This window comes from Oreochromis aureus, linkage group 20 (assembly GCF_013358895.1).
Source record: "Oreochromis aureus strain Israel breed Guangdong linkage group 20, ZZ_aureus, whole genome shotgun sequence".
Taxonomy (NCBI): domain Eukaryota; kingdom Metazoa; phylum Chordata; class Actinopteri; order Cichliformes; family Cichlidae; genus Oreochromis; species Oreochromis aureus.
Genome location: NC_052961.1, coordinates 14,686,769 through 14,711,891, shown reverse-complemented (window position 1 = coordinate 14,711,891; position 25,123 = coordinate 14,686,769). Strand labels below are relative to the sequence as shown.

Below are 25,123 nucleotides of genomic sequence, written 5' to 3'. Positions count from 1 at the left end.
TCTCGTGATCTCTGAAGCAATCCTTCCTGCTGTTTTTTTGTGGGGTTTTTTGGTTTTTTTAGGGGGGGGGTCCCAGTTGGCTGCTGGTCTTCATTGCTCTGCTTGTGTTCCTTCTGTTATAAATCAAGACCTCTGTTTTTGAACATTTTACCCAATAAACCCAACTGTGAAAAGTGGAAGATTAGGTTATTTTCTGATCTGGTGAACACAGTGGCCTTATTTTAGAAAAATTTTTATTGCTTGATTCCTGAGCTCAGTGGGTTGTTTTTGCCAGTTTGTGGAGTTGTTTTTAATTAAATCCAGGGCACTTGTGGATGAAGATGGACAGAGTTAGTTGAAAAATCTGAACTTTTCCAATTTTTTTTTAATTCAAGAGGTAATGTGGTGCTTTTTCCTTTGACAACCTGATTCATTATTTATTATTTACTTTTGGTGCCACTTTAATGTATTGTAAAGACATATAATCCTTCTATTACTGTCTTAGTTAATGTGTAGCTACTAGTAATTAATTTCTGTCCTTGTAAATAACACTTAAAGTGAGTCACAGCTGTTCTTTCTGTCCCCTAATTTTAGCCAGCTAATGTGGTGCTAATGAGGTATAACTGCCTCTGAGGCTAGCGTCTCTATTTATTTCTGTTCCGGTGTCAGTCACTTGTCACGACATGAGTGCACCACCACCTGTGATTTGTGTCATTGCAACTTTGCTATTTGTTGCATGTTGTTAATCCCACCAAAGTTTATGCTGAGTCACTGTGAAAGCTTGATCATTCCTGGATAGCCAGGAGTCGCTGAAGGCCATATTTGCCCTGCGAGAGAATTTGTCTTCAGGCTGGAATGACACTGACAGTAGAGCAAAAAAATGTGTGTCATTTAATCGCAACTGATGGGAAAACACCTGTCAGAAGTTCCAGTCATGGATTCCCAGAACAACTAAAGAGTTACGGTTAAGACGCCTCTAAGAAGATTTGTCTGTACTTGTGCTCCCTGTACATGTTTTTATAGGTTTTTCCAAAGTGAAGATTCACCCATCTTTAAATTATTACTTTTTAAAGTTTGTTACTATTTGCAAAACTGCCAGACTCAGCTAGTTAACTGGTAACTGGTAGTTAACTGGTTAACTTTTTACCCTAGTAAAAAGTAACCCTAAAACTAGGTTAACTGACAGCACTATAGCAAACATTACTTGGTATTAGTAATCCAATTTTTTTAGCAAATCAGTGTAATCACTATTAAAGTAATTTAATGCTTAGGGAGAGTTTACTTACCCATTTCTTTAGGTAAAACTTAAAGAGACAGTCAAAAGTATATACTGTTTGTCTGAATGGGACTTGTTGCCAGTAAAGGGAAAATATTATTATTCAGTGGCTCTACAGATGTGCAGATATAGTTTAACCTATTTTATTTTCCAAAGCCTTGGCTCAGATTTGAAACCACAGATTCTGCCATGTGTCCCTTTTATTCAGTACTGGGGTCAACTATACACGTCTCACAGCGAGTTGGACTTGTTCTTATATAAGCACTCTTCTCCCTAATTCCTACCCGCTCTCTTCCGGTCCCCAAACTCCTCCTGCTTTCCCATTAAAGCCTGTATTCGTGCTCCTGTTGCCCTCTTCCTCCTGTCGGCTTGGGCACAGAAGTCTTCAGTTGCCCTCGTCCTGCCGTACCTCTCCACACCATTCCCCCTACACCCACTACTTCCACTGTTTTTTCTTTCTTTTTTTTCTACCTAATTGTACACCACAGTTTCATTCTGATGAAAAGTACACTGAGGCTCATAAAAAGGTGTTTGTAGTATATTTGGATGCCAATTTGTGCTTTAATGCAGTGAAAATGATCAACCTGAACGCAAAATTACAACTGTGTGCCGTCTCAGTTCTTCTGGACTGTTTACTAACAAACACTGTTTTGCACTCTAATTATGGCCATCCTCTCTATAAATTACCAATACTCCACTGTTTTGTAGCGCAGGGACCCAATTATAGGCTTATATTTTTTGAATTGCAGCCTTGTGATGATCATACAACTGTATAATGTCAGTCTTTTCTTGTTGTTTGATTTCTCCAACTTAAACTAGAATTATCCACGCATTAGTGCATTTCTGCTGGACAGTTATTTTGTTCAGTGTGGGGGGGTTTTTTTTCCTTTTCTTTTTTGATCAGTAGAAGCATCTAGTCCAGTCTGTTAGTGCACATAGGCAGCAGAAGGTGATTTGTTACAGCGTGATCACTCAGTAAACTGATTGGCTGAGACAATCAAACTGTGATAATTAAAAAGAGGGAATGGAAAAGTTCTCTCTCCTTTTTTTCTGCCTGAGCTAGCTAATGTTTTGGAGCTGAACTGGCCTAGAAACTCAAACAGAAGAAAAGCCCCCCCCCCCCTTCCCTCCCTTCATGAAGCTTTCTCACAACCCCTCTCTCCTTTGCGCCTTCTCTCACTCCGTCTCCCTCTCACTGACAGCTCCTGGTGGGATCTTTTTTTCTTCTGTGCTCCTTTTGCTCCCCTCACATCCGTTCTCTGGGTTTCTGCCTCTCTGCCTCTCTTTTCCCCTGTCTGAGGATTTTATGCCCGATGGACGCTTTGAACGCTTAACTTCGCAGTAAACTCTCCCTGCTTTTATCCCAGCCTACATCCAGCGCAGCGAGCCTTCGTATGATTAACATTCTCTGTACTGTCACCCACCCCCAAACCTGCGTTAGATGGGCTCATTGGTCCAGAGGAGTCTTTCTTCTTCCACTAATGTACGCTCTCTGTGGGAGTCGTGCCTGTCGAAGTGCATTGGCTCTGCATAGGCTCTCTGTCTGAAGCTTGTGTTTGAACTCAAGCTTCGTCCATGGGCTTTGAGGAGCAGCAGCCCTGTGAACCAGCAGCACAACATAATGTAGACTCTGCAGCTATCGGTAGTCATGCTACATTGCTGGAGTGACTGAGCATTTTATGGATTCTGGATATTCAATCAAGCCAGCAGTAATTCCATGTCCAGTGGGGTCTTTGCAACTGTGGACTTTGAGTCAAGTGGACCTTTTTTGGGAGAAGTGTCCTGACTGATGTGTGCTCTGCCAGACCCAGGCTCCTCTCCTTTCCTTTCACTGTATTTTTTCCCCAAGAGACACACAAACAAATAGAGAGACCAAACAAATATTCCACTCCAAGCTGCACGCATGCGTGTCCCACTCATGGAGGTCATCCTTAACCTGGTAACTGCTGACACCTCTCCACTTCCTACCCCCAACACCACAGTGAGTCTCCACCTGTGTATATAGTGTGTGAGGTTGTTTGTTATGTTTGTAAAGACTGTGAGCTGAATACAGGATAGGTGTTTATAGTGATATGGTGCTTGCTTACATATCAGTTCAAATAAGAGTGCTGTGTGCACCGTGTCTGTAATAAATAAAACACAGATCTCTTGCTCTGAAAAAGGATTTTGTCCTGAAGTGTTTTTGCAGTAGTGAAAAGACTTTTTTTTGCACTCTCCTTTCCTTAGTGTGTGCACTGTTAGGCTTTGGCTGTATTATAGTGATTAGTGATGAAACTTTGTGCGTTCAGCTATTCGCGAGTGCATGTGTTGAGTAAACTGCCCCTTGTTCAGCATCACATGGAGTTTAGTAATTTTCCATATCCTGTGAATGGAGTTCATTGTTGCCACGCTGGATACACTTAAAAGAAACAACAAGTGGATTTTCATCAAATCATCAATTTCAACTGAAATCACAAGATGGTGATGCAGGGCAGCAGAAAATAGGGTTGGGGTTAAATGTGGCACATAGTAGTCCAATGCACAAATGTTTTATATTAAAATTACAATGAATAAATATTAAATGCAGCACCACACTTTTTGGGCCCGCAAACGTTTCACTAAAGGCCTATTTCACACATAACCTACCGCAAAGATCACTCAGTACTGTTAAGCTGTTACTTTGATGACTGTGTTCACTCCCTGATATCTACGCTGTACGGTTAAAGATCAGATCAACTAATCAGCAGTGTGAAGTTCAGACAGTCACAGATGATCGGCTTTGATGCAGGGTGTTTAATAAAGTCAGAGAGATACGAGTCATATAAATGGAGAGGCGACGGCTGTGTAGTGCAAAATGAACAGAGCTGAAAGGGATAGCTCAGAGGGTCTCTAAAAATCCTCCCTCTTACAATAGTTCTCATCCTTCATGGATATTGGACTCTGTAGATAACATACTCAACTTACTGATATGACTTGAATTATAAGGGAGGCACCTTTTCACACTTCGGGGAATATTATAATAGGAGAGGTGTGGATCAGAGCAGATTTCTCAGAAACATGGAGTTGCAACATCCTCGGAGTATCACTTTTGCATCTTGCTATTTGAAACTGCTGCTTCTTAAGGAACACAAACTAACAACACATGAAGCCCACAACTAGAATGCGGGGCTTAATGAATAACAAGGTACTGTACTTTTGCATTCACACACACAAATAGTGAAAACCTGAACTTGACAGCAAGGAACATAGAACGTGGTGGGGTCACTTAGGTGTTTCTTGCATAAAGTACAACAGTGAGCTGTGCCGTGGTTGCGTTGCGTTGTAATGTTTACATAAAATACCGTAAGCCTGTTGTATAAGCTATGAATCTCAAACATAACAAATGGGAAGATAATTTTGTTTCATTCTGAAACATTTAGTGTGACAGACATACATATTTAAACAGCAAGCAACAGTCGAGGTCAGTGTGGAGTTTTAAATTCCACTGGCCTTGATCTGGTTAGGGTGTAGATATCATCAGCGTGCGACAAGATCCTTAGACTGTGTGTATTTCCACTGTTTGTCCACGAGAACATCCTGACTCCAGCTGTGCCCGATCTCACCTGAGTTAACTCACAAAACAACAAACACATTAAACTCAACTCAGAGGAGACAGACGGAGCACCTGATGTATCTGGTGTAGAAAGAAAGGAGAAGTGAAACATTTTGATCATAAGAAATAGGAAAGAGACGTATGACAGTCTAATTTCTGCTCGGTGACCTACATTGAGCAAAGTGGATTTTGGGGCATGTGTCCTCTGCAGTTCAGAGAGAGTGAGATGGGTAGTACAAGATGTTCTTGTTGCATGTGTCTAATTATATGTGATGCATATCTAACACCATTAGCTTTGTAAATTTTTGCCTAAATGCCTATTTGTGTGAGGTTTACTTCGTAGGTCTCGGTGTTTAGGCTTAGCTCGGCTTTTCCCAGGCCTGTGGTCGATCCATGCTAAGTCAGCGGTGGCCTTTCATGGCTCTAACAAGCTTTACTGGATCAGCGGCTGTGACACACACCAACCTGTGGCCCCGGTTTGGGACATAGGTAGAGTAGGTTTTCTCTGAAGTATGTGTGCGTGTGCGTGTGTGTGTGCAAGGAGCTGAAGGGCAGGGGACAAGTCCATACAAACCCTTTGTTTGTCACTTTAACTGATAAAGTCTAATCACCCTCCTCCCCAAAATTACAAACACACACACAAAACATCCCTAATTAGGCTGCACAGACTCCAGTGGTGCAGTGCGTGTCACTTCTTGCTTCAGTGGCTCAGCACATCGACATGTTTGGCTATGTTAATTGAGGGAAATTAGCCTGATCCTTCAGCTCATGATCTTTAATTTGTTGCATGATTAGTCACACTAAAAGTCAGACATTTGAAGATGACACTGATCGTACAGGCAATGCTGATTTGTTTAGTAACTGAAAGCCAGGGATGAAGCATTGCTTTGCTATGTGTGTGGTAATATTAGATCATATCTTCCAGTGGCCAGTCATGGCGGATCCGTGACCTGTCTTTAGAGCCGGGAAGGCACACAGCTGATCATTACTGCTTGAACTGGTTTCTTCGCTTTACCTAACAGAAGAAATGTGCTGATAGTAATTCGGGTTTTTTTTTTTTTTAGATCAGTACGTTGGTTTGGTGCCAGTGTGTACAGGTCACTAGGGCTTCTTATCACAATGTCTGAAATCTATCTGTGCTGCACTGCAGGGTCCTCCAGTACAAAGTATACTGCTTATTTGTCCTTTGCTCTCTTTATCTTTAGTAACTGGGCAGACATTTGATTATGCAGTTATTGTGTCACCTGGAAGAAAAAGGGGAAAACCAAATCAAGCGTGTGTGCTTCATTCATGCTCGCTCTTATAAGGTTAGCAATACTGCTTTGTTTGTGGCCATGAACAGACCAGGTGCTCTTCTGAAACCTGTTCATACTCTCTGTGCTTGCCCAGCAGGCTATTCCACTTCTCCAGCTCACTCGATCACCTTGGCTTGATGTCAGGAAGCTTTAATAATGATTAGACTTACTGTACGTACACAATGTGCCGGTTAAATGGACTCATAGATGTGTCTTCTTCTGCTTAATGTAGCCACATAGTCATCAACACAATACAAAGCCCACTTGATTTTAAAACCAGTCGGTGAACAAGTTTAAATTTGTTGTTTTCTTGCTGGTAATTTTGACCAGTACTCAGAGGAATGTGCCCTTGGGTGTGTGTGTGTGCATGCGCGTGCACATGCTGTTGTAAAGGGACGTCTAACTAGTTTTTCTTGCCATTAAGTACTCCTCTATGACAGACAGTCCAGACTCTTAGTTTTCCCTACACAACCTCTTAAATTTCTGATCTCAAATATTTTTTACCCATTTCTGTCATTTTTTTAACCCCTAGGCCAGGTCGTAACATACTATTTAGAATATCCAGATCAAGAAAGGTCAAAACCGATACCTTCAAGCTCGACTGAAATTTGCAGCTGTCCACATGGACAAGTCAGATTCCTTCTAGAGAAAAGTTTTATAGTCAGATGAGACAAAGATTGAGCTATTTAGTCACAGTGACAAGAGGCATGTTTGGAGGAGTAACCTCTTGAATGGTCTCCCATAAGCCCCGCCTTTGGGGAGAGGAAACCGACAATTTTAAATGAATCAATTCTGCTAAGAGTGCTCAAATATCCAACGAGAAGGTTGTTAATGACTACAAAAGGTGTCTGGTTGAGATGCACTTGCAAGGGATATATAAACAAATATTAGTAGGCATGTATGTTTACTTTTGATCCTATATGTATATGTCTAACCCTGTATAGATTAGAGGAAAAAACAGAATATAATTCTTGTTTTTTAAAGCAATTAAAGATGTATGCTGTACAATCATTCCACCCTGGAAAAAGAACAGTTTAAAGAAATAATTAAAAGCCCAAAATTACTTTGACACTCATGCCCACAATGAGTGTATGTAAACATTTTACCACAACCTTATGTGTAAGTACAACTTACTGTTGGTCACACTAGAGTAAATTATAACAATTTCTTCCTGAGTATGAAAAAAATATGTAAAATCTGCACAGCAAATACTAACTAGAGTTTTAAAATGAATGTATTGGAAGAAAAACTACTGAGGTATCATGAAGCTGAAATTCTCTAGAACTCGTTTTAACAGTACTTGAGTAAAAAGTAGGTTAAAAAGTTACTACTTAATCAGCAACAACAAAGAACTGATCCAGATCAGTTGTTTCAAATAATCACAGACAAAGCTTTTGTGGCCTGATCTATTGTAAGGCTCCCAACTGTGTTTATTTTTGCAAATTCAGTCACGAGGTATAAGAAAAGGTCCCAGGTAATGCACCGCGCTGTCTTTGACAGCTGCTAGAGGGATGATGTCATCGCCCTCAGAAAAGGGAGTGAAGAAGGGGGCGGAGCTTCAGGCGCTGCCAAGTACACTGAGTTTCAGGTGTGCTTCAACTTTCACAACAAGTCGCCGGTAGAGCTGGAGTGGCAGGAGCTTACAGAGCGAAACTTCACTGAGTCGTTGAGGGGGGTTTTATACAATTACACTTTAACGAAAGTGTGAGCAGAACAGATGAAAAAGCACAGCTCGCTTTCACTGTGTGGACAATGCACTGGGAAAAAGTCCTCCGTTTGACCAACGGAAAGGTGAGCGCCGCTTTTTTGCGCATGTTTTATTCGTTTTACTGTTTTTTTTTATTATTAACGATAGAGGTTTTTCGGTGCTCTTTTTGTATTCTTGTTCAATGTTTACAAGGAAAGTGATTAATCGGGAGCTTTAGTTTCTCCCGGATGCGTTGACTATTGCATCTGTCATCCATTAGTCATGCCGCTCAGAAAACAGGTGAGCCTCCGGTGTTTTGGTTTCTACCGGTTATGGTGTGGCAGTAGGGGGGATTTGAGTAGTAAATACTCGGATGAATAACCAGTGCGTGTAACTCCCTTATGTTATGTGTGTGTGTAAGTTTGCTGTGCTTCCTGAGCCCCCATGGTGTGATGTGAGGTCCAGATGATTATTTTGTGTGAATACTAAGTGATGAGAAGAATATTTTCATCACAGTCTCTCCCAAAGGCTTGGCAATGTTCTTCCCCTGAGGTGTTTGAGGAAATGAATCACACCAGCGACCTGTGATTGAAGGTGTTAGATTCATCATCGTCTCAGATAGGGTGGTCTAGTTTTAGAAAAATTGAGGGAAACACAATTTAGATGGTGTTTGGATTTTGTGCAGATGTTTCATGGTCTGTTGATAAAATCGGGTCATTTTGAAAAACAAAACAGACAAATCTGTGAAATTGCTTTAAACCCAAATCTAATATCCTGCTAGTCCTGTCCTGCTTTGTTTTTTTGGTTTTTGGGGGGTTTTTGGCTTCCAGAACAACAAAATCAGAGACCAGGTTTTTCGAGTTAAGTTTTCTGTGGATGTGCTGAAAATGACAAAAGTTATTTTTCCTTAACTTTCATTTCTTTGCAAGTCCCTGAATAAAAAAACAACTTACTTGGCATCTTCCTCTTTAGTTAAACTGACCGCAAGTGACCTGTTCAACCCACTCAATTAGTCTCGTTCCAGTCTGCATGCTACAAAAATGCAGAAGCTTCCTTTTTTTTTTTTTCAACATGTCAGCAAAATGACCAAAAACTCATATATTGCAACTCATCCATTTTCCTCCCTGCCTCACTCCCTTTTATGTTTTCCTCTCAAATCCTTGTTTTCTTCCCTCACCGTTCATGTACTTCAATCTCTGTCTTTTTTCCTCTTTCATCGCTTCAGATCGACCGGCTGGAAATAACTGGCCTGGGCCAGGCACCCCTGTCTGTTTCATGTGGGGCAGACAGTTCGTTCCAGGGGGGTGAGGATATCACCCCAGACCCTCACCGCACCAAGCAGGCCATCGCCCAGCTGCAACAGAAAATCCTCAAGCTCACAGAGCAGATTAAGATCGAGCAGACAGCCAGGGATGACAATGTTGCTGAATACCTCAAACTGGCCAACAACGCCGACAAACAGCAAAGCACACGCATCAAACAGGTGAAACGAGGAATCATTGTTAGATTTTTTTTATATTAAAGCCAGCACCTCATTGCCTTGTGTTTTAGTAGGCTGGCAAGATTAGATCACAATTAGTGCATAAACACCAAACCTGTTTGATCAGTTTTTTACCTTGGTTTTTCCTCAGAGGCAGGGAGGGAACTTTCTAAATATATTTTAAGTGGATTATTGTGGACTAATTTGCATTTCACTGACTAATAAATTCCTGTTCTGTGGCTGTCAGGTTTTTGAGAAAAAGAACCAGAAGTCGGCACAGACCATCCAGCAGCTGCAAAGGAAACTGGAGCACTACCACCGGAGGCTGCGAGAAGCAGAACACAACGGTATCCCACGCCAGCCCAAGGATGTTCTGCGGGACATGCAGCAGGGCCTGAAGGATGTCGGAGCCAAAGTCACAGGCTTCAGCGAGGGCGTGGTGGATAGTGTTAAGGGTGGCCTCTCCAGCTTCTCACAGGCTACCCACTCTGCTGCTGGTGCAGTCGTCTCCAAACCACGAGGGATCGCCTCCCTTATTCGCAACAAATTCGGGAGCGCTGATAACATCCCTTCACTTAAAGACTCTCTGGATGACCCTTCAGTAGAAGAAGGTGTGACAAGTACTGGCGGACGTTCCCTGGGAAGCGCTGGGCATCACTTCCAGTCCAGTCCGAAGTATGGCAGTGAGGATGACTGCTCTAGTGCTACGTCAGGCTCAGTGGGGGCTAATAGCACAACAGGGGCCCCTGGGGGTCCCCCCAGTTCCAAGGGAAACACACTGGAGAGGAGTCAGAGTTCCAGCTTTGACATGCTGCTGCAGGAGGTGCAGGAGTTGAGAGATGGCCAGGCAAGGCTAGAGGAGAGCCTGGAAGGTTTGAAGAGCCATTATCAAAGAGACTACACAGTTGTTATGCAAGCACTGCAGGAAGAACGCTTCAGGTAAAGAGAAAAAAAAAGTCGAACTTACCAGAATGTTTGTACCATACGTGCCTGAGTGTGTAACAGGAGAAATCCCCGCGAATGTCAACAGTGCGTAGTCAGGAATAACCTGCTATAGTTAGAAACACTTCTCTGGAACCATCTTAGTTATTCATATTGGTATTCATCATTTCAAGGAACACTTGGCCTGCTTGTGCATTAGAGAGATTTTACCAACATTAACAGCATTAGCTCACAATAGATAAGAAACCTTTTACCTACAGTTCATCAACATTAACATCAGAACAGCACAAATTCTTTTATACTCATTCTCAAAGCAGCAGTTGGCATGTAAGCCGAGAACAGCACAAAAGTGCATGAGCTTTAAAACAACAGGGCACAAGGACTGAGATCAGATCTAATGAGCAGCTTGAATAGAAAAAGAAACATCCACATTTTTCTTCCTAAAATGTCCAAGTTCAAAGTGATCTGTTTGCCCTCTTAGATTAAAATTGCCAACAGAGACAAATGGCATCTAAGGAGCTATTTTCACCCTCCCCAGGGGAGGGAGTACTCCATCCAGAAACCAGTAATGCTGCTAAAAACTCCTCAGGAGCTGAATCCACCCATAACATATCCACAGTTATTTCATAGTGGACATTTGTAAAGGAATCATTTCTAAACATTAAAAAAGACAGGTAAAACTTATAAATTATGTGTCATCATCCATTATATACTGTTTTCCGGATATTATACCAACCTGTTAAATCATCTTAAAAATAAGAAACAGTCAAGTTGACCCATGTCTATTCTTGTCCTTTGCTGTCCATCAAGCTTTATTTGCCTGCCAAAATAAACAGCAGTATAGATCCATCTCCTCTTGTTGGGCCCACATTCCATTGGCCAGTCTAATACTGCTGAGTCTCTTGTGATAGGCCAGTTGAATCAGCAGATGAGCAAGCATATCCTAATCTTGCCAGGGCGAGTCATCAGCTCAGTCAGGTGCCATGTGGCCAAATGCCCTCAGGGTCTATTTCTACTAATTCCTGCGTGTGTTTCTTTGTCTAAGCTAATTATGCCACAGACTCTCACATGTGTTCGTGTGTGCTTCTTTTACTTACGCATGCGCTCAGGTGTGAGCGTCTGGAGGAGCAGCTCAACGATCTCACAGAACTTCACCAGAATGAGATCCTCAACCTTAAACAGGAGCTGGCCAGCATGGAGGAGAAGATCGCCTACCAGTCCTACGAAAGAGCCAGAGACATCCAGGTTTGTAGTTCAAGATAATGTCAGCAAGCACCGGCACCAGCACCCATTTTTATCATGATAAGCAGTTTCATGTTGATTAACAGATATGCATGAGGAATGGTAGTGATTACAACATAGTAATGATAGATAACAAAGCACTGCAAAACAACTGATAAATGCACACCAGTGACGACATCTCTCACTGTCACACAGATTTGTCTAAAGAGGCTTTTTAGTTTGTCTATTAGAGAACCAAACTCTATCTGCAAAACAGAAAAAAAACAAGGAGGAAAAATGCGAAACAAATGTAAATGCAATGTAAATATAAAAAAAAGAGACCTGAATAAATTAAGGTGGCAGAAGGTAGATTGTAAACATGAAAAATGTCACTGTGTTGATAGTCGCTGTTACAGGTATTTAAGGGCAGATGTCATCCTCACTGGAAGTTTAAAAATAGTATCTTAACAGGTGACATAATTATGAGTTCATAGAGAAATGTGAGACCTGTTGTAGTGTATAGGTGGGTTTTTTCATAGCAGTGCTTTTGTTTCACAACCATTTTTGTTACTAATGCCTCCATCATCGGCAAGTGACATGCCAGATTAGTTTTATCAGAGGCCCTCGTATGATTTTAAAAATCAGCCGCCACGCCTGTTTTTTGTGCAACACATTCGCACCAAATAGGCAAAGTCTGCGTTTTATTGGAACAGCTGCAATCGGCAGCTACAGACCTGATTTCACTAAAACAGGCTGCCACATAATAAATGTTGAACAAAAAAAATGTTCTGGCACACCTTTCTGATCGATTTAAACCTGTTTGTTCTATGACTGGGTCACCACACTGTGTACTGACACCAGCCCAAGTGAATTTGAATCTAAAATGCTGTCCAAAATGTAATTAGCTGAATTCACCAAAATAGCAATTCACACTGAAATTATGTTATTACAAGACCTCTGTGTTTGGCACAATACAGTAGATCATTTTTGGTGGATTTATTTTTTTTTTCGCTTTGCAAATGACGAACATGACAAAATCATACCAGACTGAGATCACAGAAGGCCGCTGCAATTATTACATATTAATAGGGGTCCACTGTTATGTTAGTCCTGTGTGAATTGGGCTTTAAGAGTGTCAAAGCAGCTGCAGCAGAGTAATTACATTTTAGAATGCATTGAGCCTTATTATTACTTTTGCAGCATTGCATTTTATTCTGACCACTTATGGCTTGCACGCTGGACCTCCCAGAGCTAAAATGGGCCTGTGTTGAAATAATGGAAGTGGCTGGCCTCTCTACCTTCCTGTCTTAAGCACTAGTAAGGCGTGCACAAACCCTCCATCAGTTAACGGCCTTATCTAAATGTCTGTGTTGACTCTGTACACAAGGAGATGAGTTCAAGGCCCTGGTCTGTCCATCTGCTTTGCTGTTTTGTTTTGTTTTTTTTTCAAAACTATAACCATCCCCTGAAAATGTCTCACATTACTCGCATCCTTTCCTCTTCTCCATAAAGGCTAAGGTGTGTGTGTGTTTTGTCCCTGCATAAAACTTTTTTTCATAACAGAGCAACATGAAGTGTGAAAAAAGTTTTTCCCTTCTTACACAGCAGGGGGTGGTAGAGAGCCATGAAATGTGCAGTCAGCACCTACTTTGAAATCTAACAGAAGGTTTTGGCTTCAAATCATGTTTATACAATCAATCACCAGCAGTCACTTTATTTGTAAAACACCTTTCATTGAAATGGGTGGAGTCTGAGGTGCTTCACAGATGACTGAAATTTCAGTAACAGGATGTAATAAATGCTGTAATAAAAGCAATAAAACTAGATTAAAATCTAGATCAAATAGGTTAAAAAAAACAAAACATCATAAAGTAAAATTGGATAAGCAATATAAGTACAATAAAGTTAAACTAATAAAATAGGATCACTGAAAAAGCAGATATACTTAAATGATGCAAGATAAAATGAACTTATTGCTCATTTAAAAAGCTTGTGTAATTTAAAACGCTCCTCCTGAGACGCATTAGGCTGCAGAGTTGTGACGCATTTGCCTGCTTGATGAAAAAGGCTTGCAACACTTTCTCTGTGAGAGAGAAATGGGCGCTCTTTACATTTTTGATAAAGGATCGATTTCATGTGAGCCCTAAAGATGAGATCAGTAGAAGATCGCACTTTGATTGTTGACTTGGAGTCAGTTTTAAGGAACCCAAATTTTGAGAGCAGTTTCTCTCTTTGAGCTTTCAAATCATTGAATACAATTTTAATTTTATCCTGGTTGAGCTGTAAGAAGTTTTGTTGCATTCAGAATTTGATGTTTAAGGTATATTTAAACAGAGATCAGTTGGTCCTGTGTCCTCAGGATAAACAGCCACATTAAGTTTAGTGTCATCAGCATAGCTGCTGAAGAAAATGTCTGAAAATCTCTGATGGGTAACACGTATCGATAATGTACAGGATATTTAAATGTTTTTGGATAACTTGTCAATTACAGTTACAAACAAACATGATTAAAAGCACTTCAAAGTGGTCTAATGTGATCCCTGAGTCTATTTAAAATCATCAAAAGTATAGAAGGCTGCACTCCAGCAAGTGAGAAGTTTTTATGTTTTTGTTCAGTGTTTTTCCACACATGAGAACAAAGGAAAGGCAAAATCATATCTGACTTTAAATCACAGTAAAACGATCAGTATCTTGCTATTGTGCTTTGGATTAGTTTTTGTCTATGAAACTGGTGACTAAGCTGACTGTATTTCCTCTCGGCGTCCTCTACAGGAGGCTTTGGAGGCCTGTCAAACCAGGATCTCTAAGATGGAGCTCCAGCAGCAGCAACAGCAGGTGGTCCAGTTGGAGGGGTTGGAAAATGCCACAGCCCGGACCCTCCTGGGAAAACTTATCAATGTGCTGCTGGCCCTAATGGCTGTCCTTCTGGTCTTTGTTTCAACTGTGGCCAACTGTGTGGTCCCTCTGATGAAGACGCGCTCACGCTCGCTCTCCACCCTCCTCTTCATCCTCCTGCTGGCCTTCTTGTGGAGAAACTGGGACGCTCTCTCGGGTTATACGCACCGTGCACTGCAGCCCCCAGGATGACCAGATTACATCCAGCACATGTTGCTTTGGTGACAACAAGCAATGTAACTGTAGCTGCAGTCTGCAGTCGGTTCAGCTGAGCACATTCGGAAGCGGCCTGGATAAAGAGCAAGCGTCAGAGTGAAGAAGAAAACATTCACATTTAGGAAGGACAAGACTGTTTACATTTTTAAAATGAACATTTGTGTTGTTATCCCTCACAGAATGCAGTATTGTACTGTTTTTACCTTTTAGAGTTTAATCAATTATAATGTTATTTCTAATAATATTATTTTATTTTCAATGTTATTTTATTCAGTACCATGTAGCATTACACTCCTCTCACTCTACACAAAGGGGAGTTTAGTCAGGAAACTGGGCTGGAGAGCTGCCACAAATTGTAGAGACATGCAAATGTGAGAATGTGGTTGATTGCATTTAGGAAGAGAACTTTTACTTAGCTGTGATTAGTAGTTTTGAACCATGGCTGAAAAACCTTCCTGGAAGTTTCACCTTTCTTGCTGTGATGAAATTTGTTCAGATAGAACATTTTGAAGGAATGAGCGTCATGCTGACTTACAATTTCTAATGGCAAAGATCGCATTTACTTTTTTAAAGTTAAAAAAGAACATGTTGAAAATAGGGAAGATAATGAATGGCACAAAGACTCTAGAGGGGAAAACTGAGATGGTGTGCCCACCATAAAAACAGCACACGAATACTACAGAGAACATCTGGCTGCTGTCTAGCGCCTGCCATATTTGTAACTTGTATACAGTGCTGCACGTTGTCATTAAGACAATTACTTCAAAGCAGATTTACTTTTAAAAGCGATGATAAAGGGCTGTTGTCCAAGTAAAATTAGGTTGCCAGGACAATTGGCCTCCCACCCCACCATTATGATGTGATCAAGTTAAGAAAGAAAGGGAGACCACTGGTGCTTTTCCAGCTCTGTCTCAGAACCATCGTGAATGCTGCTGCTTCATATCTACAGTGCAAGTCATCTCCACTGCCATGCCAGTCAAATGCACATTGCCTGTATGTGACTTTATACTACTGACACAGTCTCCCTGCGTATTATCTTTTCTTTCTTTCTTTCTTTTTTTTTTTTTAAATGCACGCACCGTATCTCTATCTCAAGGTGTTATCACCCAGTGCCAAACTGAAGTTAGCCCAGGGATGCCTAAGCACCCAAAAGGTCCAAGCAGCAGCTGTGGCTTCTTTCCAGATATGTCATGAATGTCTTGCCAGAATGTCTTTGGAAGATGCAACTTTTGTAAGGGGGAAAGTAATTCGCAATCTGAACATGACCTTGCCTCCAGATGCTCAGTAGTGTGTTTCTACACATTTTGCTTCCATGAGTACAGCTCCTTGGCTTGGCATTCGGCCTCTCTTTTACTCACTCACTTTCTAACCTAGTCAAGGACACTACAAGATGACCTAGCACGTTAACTAGTCTGCACTGTATTTAATGCCAAGAAGCTGATTTCCTAACAGACATTGTGATCATTTGAACTGTACAGCTGCACTTTAGCACACTGATAGATAGCATGTAGGTCAGGCCTTTGATAGAGACTACAAAGGTTGACACTCTCTGAGAAGAGAAGCGCTGATGCAGGTTGAAACTGCTGACATGCTTTTCTACAGGAAATAAAAAAACAAGGAAATTCAGTGCATTTTTTTGTCAAAATGTGAGTAAACTTGATTCCTCTCAAGTTGAACCGCAGTAGGCAGATTTATTGATCTGTCAGTGATGCGTAATCAAAGGTACAATAGTCAAGTTGGGAGTGAGCTGACCTTTGACTTTAGCTTGTCCTTGCAGCAGCACCTCTGATCTTGGGTTGTGTGCTAAACCACTTCAGTGCCTTCTGATGTCCTTTTCTAAGTGTGGAATAAATAAAGTGCATTCCTGACTAATTCATGCACATTCCGTATTTCTTCAAAAGACCTGTTTCCTTTTTATTTATTTATTTTCTTGTGTGTCTGATGTTTCTTCGCAGTGTTTGTAGTGGAAAGTGTGCTTTTAAGTCATCTTGCAGATGCGTTTCATGACCGCTAGATGGAGATCGTTTACCTGGAAAAGCCTTGACGTTTCTTCAGTTTGAAAGCACTGCTCAGTTTGTTTGAATGGTGGGGAGAAGAGGTGTGACTCCTTATCAGGAAGGAAACAGGTTCTGAGGAGGGGGTCTTAAATGCCAAAAGTTAGCTTGTGCAGCAACGGATATTGTTTTATTACAAACGGGAGATCGGGTGTACCCACACTTTATTCCACTGTAATGCATTCACACATTGAGCCTAATTCGGTTCAGTGTCGTTTTCTTGATTGAGCTGCACCAAACCGCAGCGGTCACGCCTCACTATGGATATTTGATGCTGACAGTTCTTCCCCAGACTGCGCCTTGTCCCTGCATCCCTGCCAGACCTCATTGTAGCCGCTGGCTCCCTACTCCCTGACGAAAGTCCGCACTTACATGCACGCGCACTGTGTCGAGACTATTTGGCTCGTTCATTGTGCTCTGCACTTGGGGGGTCATTATATTGCACTTTATCAGAGCACTTTGCTCCTTTTCTACACTGCCAGATTTGATGCGCATGGCTGTGCGCCAAGGTAAACACGGAGCGCACTTATCTACCCGACTGAAAGCAGCAAGTAGTGACTGGGGGTTGGGGTGGGAGGGTGTGGAGAGAGAGTGGGTTTGTCCCCCAGAGGAGCACGCAGTAAATAGGCACAAGCGATTGCTCGCGATTTAGCATCAACTTTAATTATTTCATGTATTCAGAGATAACACTTTTCTCGGGCTCCCCTGCAAACTGATTTATGCAGCGTCTGACTCACTTGTTGTCTTTCCCCGACTAGGAGTCGTTCATTTCTATTCAGAGATGTGAGCATATGCACACTCCGTCGAGAAAGCAAAAAAAAAGGGGAAAAAAAATACTAACCATATTCGTGCATTTTTGAGTGGGGGCACATGTGTTGCGCTTGAATATTTATGAGGTAAAACGTGCAAAAGCAGTGTTGGATAGATGTGAATGTCAAAAACCGGAAAGGTGTGCTGATGTGCCCATCTGGTAGCACTTTCACGGTCTTTACCGTGCCGTATGTGCCCAAAACGAAACCCTCCGGATCTGCAGAACTAATCTGAGAGCCGAGGGACTGGGAAGCACAGGAGGTGGGCTTGTGACCCGCCATTAACCCCAAGATGAGCGGAACCACGCACGGGTGGAGACTCATCAAGTGGCTCACCTTGAAAGGAAGATGATCATTATGACTTCATATGGCACGACTTCACATTATGTCTTAAATAATAGTTATTGTACCTGAGTGATTGAAAGGAATCAGGATCTAATCAACGAACGAAGATCAATCACAGCTGACTGGGCTGACAGAGCGCTTTGATGGGACGTTCCATTAAGAGGGAGGCAATGCCATTTTTCAGGGTTAATGAGTTAACGCCCCATGCTCGCAGCAAAGTCCAGCTTTACTAATATTTGTAATCGAAGAATGCTTTGCTTATAAATAAATATAAATATATATATTTTTAAATAACCAGCGCTGAAACCTGACTCAAAATAAGTTTGTTCTTTGTGCGGCGATGTCCAGAAAATCCACAACACCAAATCAATTGGAACTATTTATTCCTTGTTGTCTATTCTGTCAAGATGATTAAAATATCACCCCGGCGGTGTGGCTCAGTGTGCCCCAGGAGAGTGACTGCTGAGCTGCACGATAGGCAGAGAGGGACAGAGGAGGCAGCCTGAAAAGGAAGCACGACTCGCTTATCGCGTCACTGTGGGTTTAGGCGTTGAGCAGGAAACAGTCTTTCCTCTCGGGTTGTCGCAGTAGGAACAAACACACATTTTTGTCTTTGCTCAATGCACCCCTCGGCACAGAACACGCGGAAGCCGGTCAGAAGGAAAAATGCCTCCTTCGATAGAGATAGCCGTCCTGCTTCTCGGCGTCCTGGCTTTGGAGACGCGCCGGAGTGCCAGCGCGCTGCACATCCAACAGGCTTTCGCGTCTCCAAATCAGACCAATAACTTCGTGGTGGATCCAGTGTCCAGAAGAGTCTACCTGGCTACTGTTAACACAATTTACCAGCTGAATGGGACCTTGACAGCTGAAGTGGAGAAGAGGACTGGACCGGTGGAGGACAACCTGTTGTGCCATGCGCCACAGCTTCCCCAGGCTCCCTGCGAGCATCCCAAATCCCTCACTGACAATTACAACAAGCTCCTGAAACTGGACCGGGAGCAAGGGATCGTGGTTGTGTGCGGATCCGTGTATCAAGGCTTCTGTGAGCTCAGAAAAATTGAGAATATTTCAGAGATAGCGGTGGAGTTCCCACCCCAGGGTGAGAAGACTGTTTTCCCCAGCATGCTGAACATCGCTGCCAATCATCCGAACGCATCCACCGTGGGGCTCATCTTCAAAAGCCACGGGGGAAGCACCCGGCTTCTGGTTGGGGCGACATACACAGGGGCTGGAACCCAGTTTTTCCCCAAAAACCACAGCAAAGAAGATCTGCGTTTTGAAAACACCCCGGAGATCGCCATCCGCTCCTTGAACATCAAGGATTTATCCAGACTTTTCACCTATGACATTAACCCTTCCGAGGATAATGTATTCAAGATCAAACAAGAGGTTAAAACCAAAAATAAACTGAACTTCGTACATGCGTTCATCCAGAAGACTTATTCATATATTGCCTTCAATAATGATGCGAAAATGGGCCACAAGGAGAGCCAGCCCAACAGCATCCTCGCGAGGATATGCCTGGACACCGAGAACCCCCGAAAACCCACCGGGCCAGAGAGCAGGAAGCTCACTGAATCCTACATCCAGATGCCTTTACAGTGTGGATTTAACGGGAACATTTACAACCGGGTGTTGTCTGTGTACCCCACGGAGATCCACGCAGGTGATGGGAAAAGCCCCGAGCCGTACTTGTTTGGAGTGTTTTCTAAGGGAGACAGAAAGTCTGCACTTTGCGCTTTCAAGTTTGGAGACATCGAGGAGGAGATACGGCAAGGCCGCAGGAACTGCTCAAACTCTCCCAGCAGCGACGTTCAGGTGCTGGACAGCGTGATACAGGGCTCCGGTTCAGCCTGCATCCAGAAGGGAAACCTTGTGGTAAGGGCGTTGTACACATTTAATTAGGCAATAAAAAAATACTTCATGTATGTAATTAATTTGATCTGATTTTAAGCTGCCATGTTAATGAAATATATACATTCTGTCAAATAAAACCCACTCTAAAAAATCGCATAAGCTTTGCTGAAAAAGAAACTTAGTTTATCCATTTCTTGACATGAAAGTGAGAAAAAAATAAGTCAGCGTCACTGAAATATTTTCTGCATCATTATTTCATATGTTTTTATTTCTTATCTCCTCGTTTTCTAAGTAATACTGGGTGCCAAAACGTGCTCCTCCAATAAACCTGCTGTAGATTTAGGAATCCTCTCGGCCATTACAGTTGTTCAGGCTGCAATAAGATTTACTCCCTCATGTCTGCTGCTACTCTCTGACAGTTTCCATTTATGCTTACGAACAGTTATCCTCTTTAACCCTCAAGCTGTTGACTCGAGGAAAGGATCTCCCATGTTAGGAGTAGAGGTCATGATAGCTGGAAAGACCCTCTAGAGCCATACTGAGGGTTGTGGGAAGGGTGAGACTACTCTCATATCCAGCAACTCTCCCCTTTTACCAAATGTGAGGATTGTAAGGGGTCAGTAGTTTACTATGTTTTCCAGTAAAACCCCAGACATTTTTATTTAGTGTGTGCCTCTGACTGTAGTTCAACTCTAAATTTAGCCCAATGTTTGACCGATAAATAGCTCCTCTGTTCCAAGCACAGGATCAAATATTATCATGTGTATTTTATTACAATCTTCCTACTCATGTCCTCAAGGAAACTTTAGCATTGCAAAAGCACTGTGTGATTCACAGTGTCTAACAATAACAAGCAATGAAAGCTTTCCACAGTTTCATAGGAATGCAGAGAAATTCCAGATTTTCATTGTGGTGGTTTTGACTGACAGAGTTGAGGTCAAAGGAGACTGTCTCGCCACCACTGTGCTGTCAGGTCAGAAAGTTGCCCTCCTTGCTGGCACTGCCTTGTTTGCCGTGGCCCCGGGGCCACTCCTCTCGTGACCAGTTTTTCTGAATACCATCTCCGGTCGCCCACAGACCCTTTTTGAGATAGACAACTGCTTAGTTCAAAGTGATTTGTGCGCTTTGTTTTTCCTCCTGCTACAGTACAACCCACTTACCACTCACAGACTAAAGTTAGTCTTTCCTCATTTACGTAGCCATGGCCGTTGAAATGTGATCTTTTTTGTAGTCGACAGTTTGAAGGCCAACACTGAGGGAAAGCCAGACACAATTTATGATAAGAGAGACGATGCCTCGAGCAGAAGGGCCCATGGGAAAAGACTCTACAAATATCCAGTGTGCTTAATTTCTTTTTTTTTTTCTTGTGTGCTCTAAAATATTCAGAGAATTCCCAATAGATCCTGGTGCTCATCCAAGCGCAGCACTAATGTTTTATCATTGCCCACTGAGGATTTGACAAAAGCAAAATCTTATGAGTGTTGAAGACCCTTATAAGCCCATTTCAAGTATTCACTGAGATGTCTGAAAAGTGATTTAGCAGAATGAGCAACGCCGGTGTGATAGCTTCTATCAGCACTTGCTTTCCACGCTGCTCCTTTTGTGCCCAGCTCTCTCCTTCTTCTAATCTTCATGTCATGCTTCCATATGAAAGCTGATGAGAATTGATCTTTCTGTCTCACTCTGTTTGTATTCTAGTTGCAGCCCGAGCAGCTGGACTGCGGTGCAGCCCACCTGCAGCACCCACTGGCATTACGGAGACCCCTTAGGGCCATTCCTCTGCTTGAATACCCAGGTCTCAGTTCAGTGTCTGTGGACAATGTGCAAAACCACACCGTGGTTTTTCTGGGAACCAGTAATGGACGACTTCGTAAGGTGAGACTCACACGCACATGAGCACGCATACACTCTCAGTCCTTGTGATTGAGAACTTTCTAAACAAGCTTAACCTCAACCGCTGAATGGAGTTATTATTTTTAATGTAGTTGAGCCCCGAAGCTTGGAAAAACTCTAACATTACAAGGTATGTAGTGCTGCTCTGATGTGGCTGCCGATTCTTACAATAAACCAAACCTATGTGTGTGATGAAACACTCCGAGCCACCACAGGGCAAGCAGAAATGACTCCTTTTAACTTGTAGATTCCCTGCATTGTCACCACCCAACCAACCCCCTCATTCCACTGATCCATGAACCATCCCGGACCTTATGCAGTCCTAATCATGAGTTTTAATATCTCTTAAACTATTGTCTGAGAGATCACAGGAAAGCTGTCTAACAGCGGTTGACGGCTCATGACTCAGTCGCGACATGTGCTGGTGTGCAGTCTGAGCTATTAAACATCTGCAGAAGGTCCAGCTTGTGAAAACCTTTCCTGCCCAATTACCAGCATTCCTTAATTTTGTCTCAGCCACATTCCTCGTCACCCCTGACTGAGCTTCCTAAGCAGCAGATCTGCCTGCATATGCAACTAGCTGCACTTCAGCTGTCTGTGGAAACAACACAAGCTGACTCTGAAAGCTTTCTGACCCTATGGTTTTGCATTAGCCTAGTACCTTTCACAACATTAAACCCATTCTGCTGTCGGGTGTTTTGTTTAGGCCTGCTAAAAGAACTCCTTGTTTTCCTCCCCAGATGAAGGCACTGCTTTAGCCCCAGCTGAGCACGCAGTAATTGGTTTTTGGATGGTTTATAGCGGATGCGCCACATTGGTTGGCATGGTGTAAGCAGCGGTGTGTATGAGCGTGTTTGTGTACGTCTGTTTGCTAGATTGCAGGTCTGACTGTGTTTTTAGGTGTTTGACTTGTGACTGGTATAGTGATTCCATGTGTTTACTCAGATGAATGCATACCCTGTGATTACGTGTTACGTGTGTGTGTGTCGACCTTGTTGTATAGGGTGTGTAGTATTTCGGTGACCTTGGGAAACAACATGCTTTGTGCTTTTATCTTTATGTCTTTCACTGTTTGCCTATGTATCTGTGTGTGTGTGTGTGTGTGTGTGTGGTAGTGTCTGTGAGTGTGTGTGCCCTCAGGATAGAGCTGTTACAGAGGTTAATGGTGCTGTTAGTGTGTGTAATGTGATTCTGACTGTGAGTTTGGCTCAGACTAAACACAGGGGAACAGTGGTTGAGATTAAGTTAGGCCTCTTTTACTGTCTTTGAGAGAGCCCTCAGTGAAGTAATTTGTAATTACATGCATTTTTTAATGAAGTCTCTCCCTCCCCATTACAGCTGACTTCCATTTTCTGCTTCTCGCAGTGTCCGCTTTTTTTATCTCGCTCCCTCTCGCTCCAATTTTACTCCCTCGGTGGGTCCACCCCTCCACTTCTCAGTTCATCGCTTCGCCATCCCCTCTTTCTCAGCTCCTCTTTTACTCCATCTCAAATATAAAAGGCCCTTTGATTCGTTTTCCAAACAAACAGACTTTATCTCTTTCTCTTTCTTCTTCTTCTGTCTCTCCTGCCCCACCTCTATCAATCTTTATTCTCTCTCCTTTACACCCAGGTACACATTCAAACACACACAGAGAGACACACACGTGCACAGACAGAGACACAGAGAGAGAGAGAATGAGTGCACAGCAGCTGAGCACTTCTTGGTTGAATAGGGTCTTTCATCTGCATGAAGATAGACGGAGAATAGAGTCAGAGCGACCTGCCAGTACAGCAGGTGTTTTGTTGGCTGACCTGGTGGCTCACTGTGCCACAGCTCTCTTCACGTCTCCTCCTCTCTGCACCTATTGTGCTCCCTGTCCAGGTGTGTGGGCTGCTGTTTACTTACTCCTCGCTGTGTCACTCTGCTTATGTGTTTGTAGTCACTGGGGTGTGAGGTGAGGACATAGCACAGCTGCTTACTATCACTAAAAAGCAGGCGAGCCTGTGCGAGCAGATGGGTAGGTGGTGTTATAAAAAAAACGACAGTGTTACTTGCAGGTTGAGATAATGCCTTTCATCACAGGTTAAGCCAATGGTTTACTTAGCTCCTGTCTGTGCTGGTTTAACATTAACCAGCACGTCTAAGTGGGTGGTAATGGTTTTATCCTATATAAATGTGTGCGCCTGTGCATCTGACAGTGTGTTGTTGTGTTCAGTGGATGGAGAAGTGATACAGCCCGTGCTTGTCACCAGATGCTGGTCAGCTTGCCACTTCCTCAGGATGCCAGGATGTCTCCATTGAAGGGAGGCCCGACAAATCGCAGAAATAAGAGTTTTCACTGTCGGCGTGACAGGAAGTCTCACTCAGCATAGTTTGTTTTTCTGCACAGCTCTGTGTGTGTGTGTCTGTGTGTGCGTATGTTTGTGCGTACGTGAGAACATGTCACCTGCTTTATGATCTTGAGCTGCAGGAAGGCCACTGTGCAGATAAATCACTGGTCAGTGGAACGAGATTAGGCACAGTGCTTGGACAAAGAGCCCCTGAAATGTATTTGTGAAGGTGGAAACATGAAAAAAATATTTGAAATAAAAGGCAGGAACTAAAATCACTTTACTAAATCTGGCAGTCATTGCTTATACATACATGCATGAATTTAATTAAGACTGAGAGTTTTGGTTACTCTCTTGTGTATCCACGTTAGCTTTGGGGGAGGGAAAGTTTCCAGACAAAAGAATTTAATCTGTCATGTTGGCCTTTTAAAAGTGAAGGAGTGAGGCAGCTCAGACAAAAATTAATTTAATCTTTGTCTGGATATTTTTTCTTGATAACATACGCAGCACAGTAACAGCTACAGCATTCTAAGCACCCAAGCACCAGTCCAATCACCCCTCATGTAACCTCCTACTGAGTAATTGAGGTACAGTTGTGGTTAAAAAAAAAAAAAGAATTCTATTGTTTTACATATGAAAAATAATCTGGTCCTTAACAGCGCTTAAAATTGGGTAAATGCCACCTCAGATGAACAACATAACATGACAGGTTAGGCCAAAAAATAAGCCAAAGGAAGGAGGGAGAGTGTAAAAACCCAAGTACATCCTTACTACTTCCACAGGAATTAATTCAGTCTTTCTCTCATTACCTACAACAAGTCACCACAGATGGCTAGCCCTTCCTTAGCTGTTAAAAGGGAGTTTTTCCTTCCCACTGTCACCAAGTGCTTGTTCAGAGGGGGTCGTTTAATTGTTGGGGTTTTCTTCCTATTATTGTAAAGTGCCTAGGAGCTACTGACTAACTAAAATTAAATTGAATTCAATTGAAGTGAGGGTAAATGGCAGTCAGGTGCTGCTCATCAAGCCATTGTGAGCACCTCTATAAAAGCTTAAGGTCATATTGCTAGTCTGGAGCATTCAGGTGTGTTACCATAGTGCCAAGGAGGAAAGACATCAGCAATGATCTTCAAGAAACAATTTTTGGTGCCCAGCAATCTGGGACAAGTTCTAAGCCCATGTGAGGTCCACTGGTTCAAGTCTATCATTCTAGAGTGAGAACGATTATTCACAAGACAGTTGCCAATCTTGTCAGGAGTGGATGTTCCGGTTTACCGGTTCAATGCTAAGAGAA

The 25,123-nt window shown here is 42.6% G+C and overlaps 2 protein-coding genes across 14 annotated transcripts in view; both read left to right on the top strand.

Moving 5' to 3' along the window:
- Positions 1-16,438, top strand: part of tmcc1a (transmembrane and coiled-coil domain family 1a) — a 46,927-nt gene extending 30,489 nt beyond the window's left edge. For 12 of the 13 annotated variants that reach the window (XM_031753601.2, XM_039604501.1, XM_031753600.2 and 9 more), the window contains 4 exons: positions 9,034-9,291; positions 9,536-10,227; positions 11,340-11,475; positions 14,224-16,438. In XM_031753601.2, coding sequence (XP_031609461.1) covers positions 9,034-9,291; positions 9,536-10,227; positions 11,340-11,475; positions 14,224-14,538 — 1,401 coding nt within the window. In that variant the 3' untranslated portion in view covers positions 14,539-16,438. Of the gene's footprint in view, positions 1-7,695; positions 7,913-9,033; positions 9,292-9,535; positions 10,228-11,339; positions 11,476-14,223 lie in introns of those variants that run through there. The other variant, XM_031753604.2, reaches the window with a different exon arrangement.
- A 1,822-nt stretch (positions 16,439-18,260) lies between these two features.
- The window catches only part of plxnd1 (plexin D1), a 72,336-nt gene continuing 65,473 nt past the window's right edge, over positions 18,261-25,123 (top strand). Inside the window, exons 1-2 of the mRNA XM_031753575.2 lie at positions 18,261-19,648; positions 21,326-21,502. Coding sequence (XP_031609435.2) covers positions 18,437-19,648; positions 21,326-21,502 — 1,389 coding nt within the window. The 5' untranslated portion in view covers positions 18,261-18,436. The remainder of the gene's footprint in view (positions 19,649-21,325; positions 21,503-25,123) is intronic.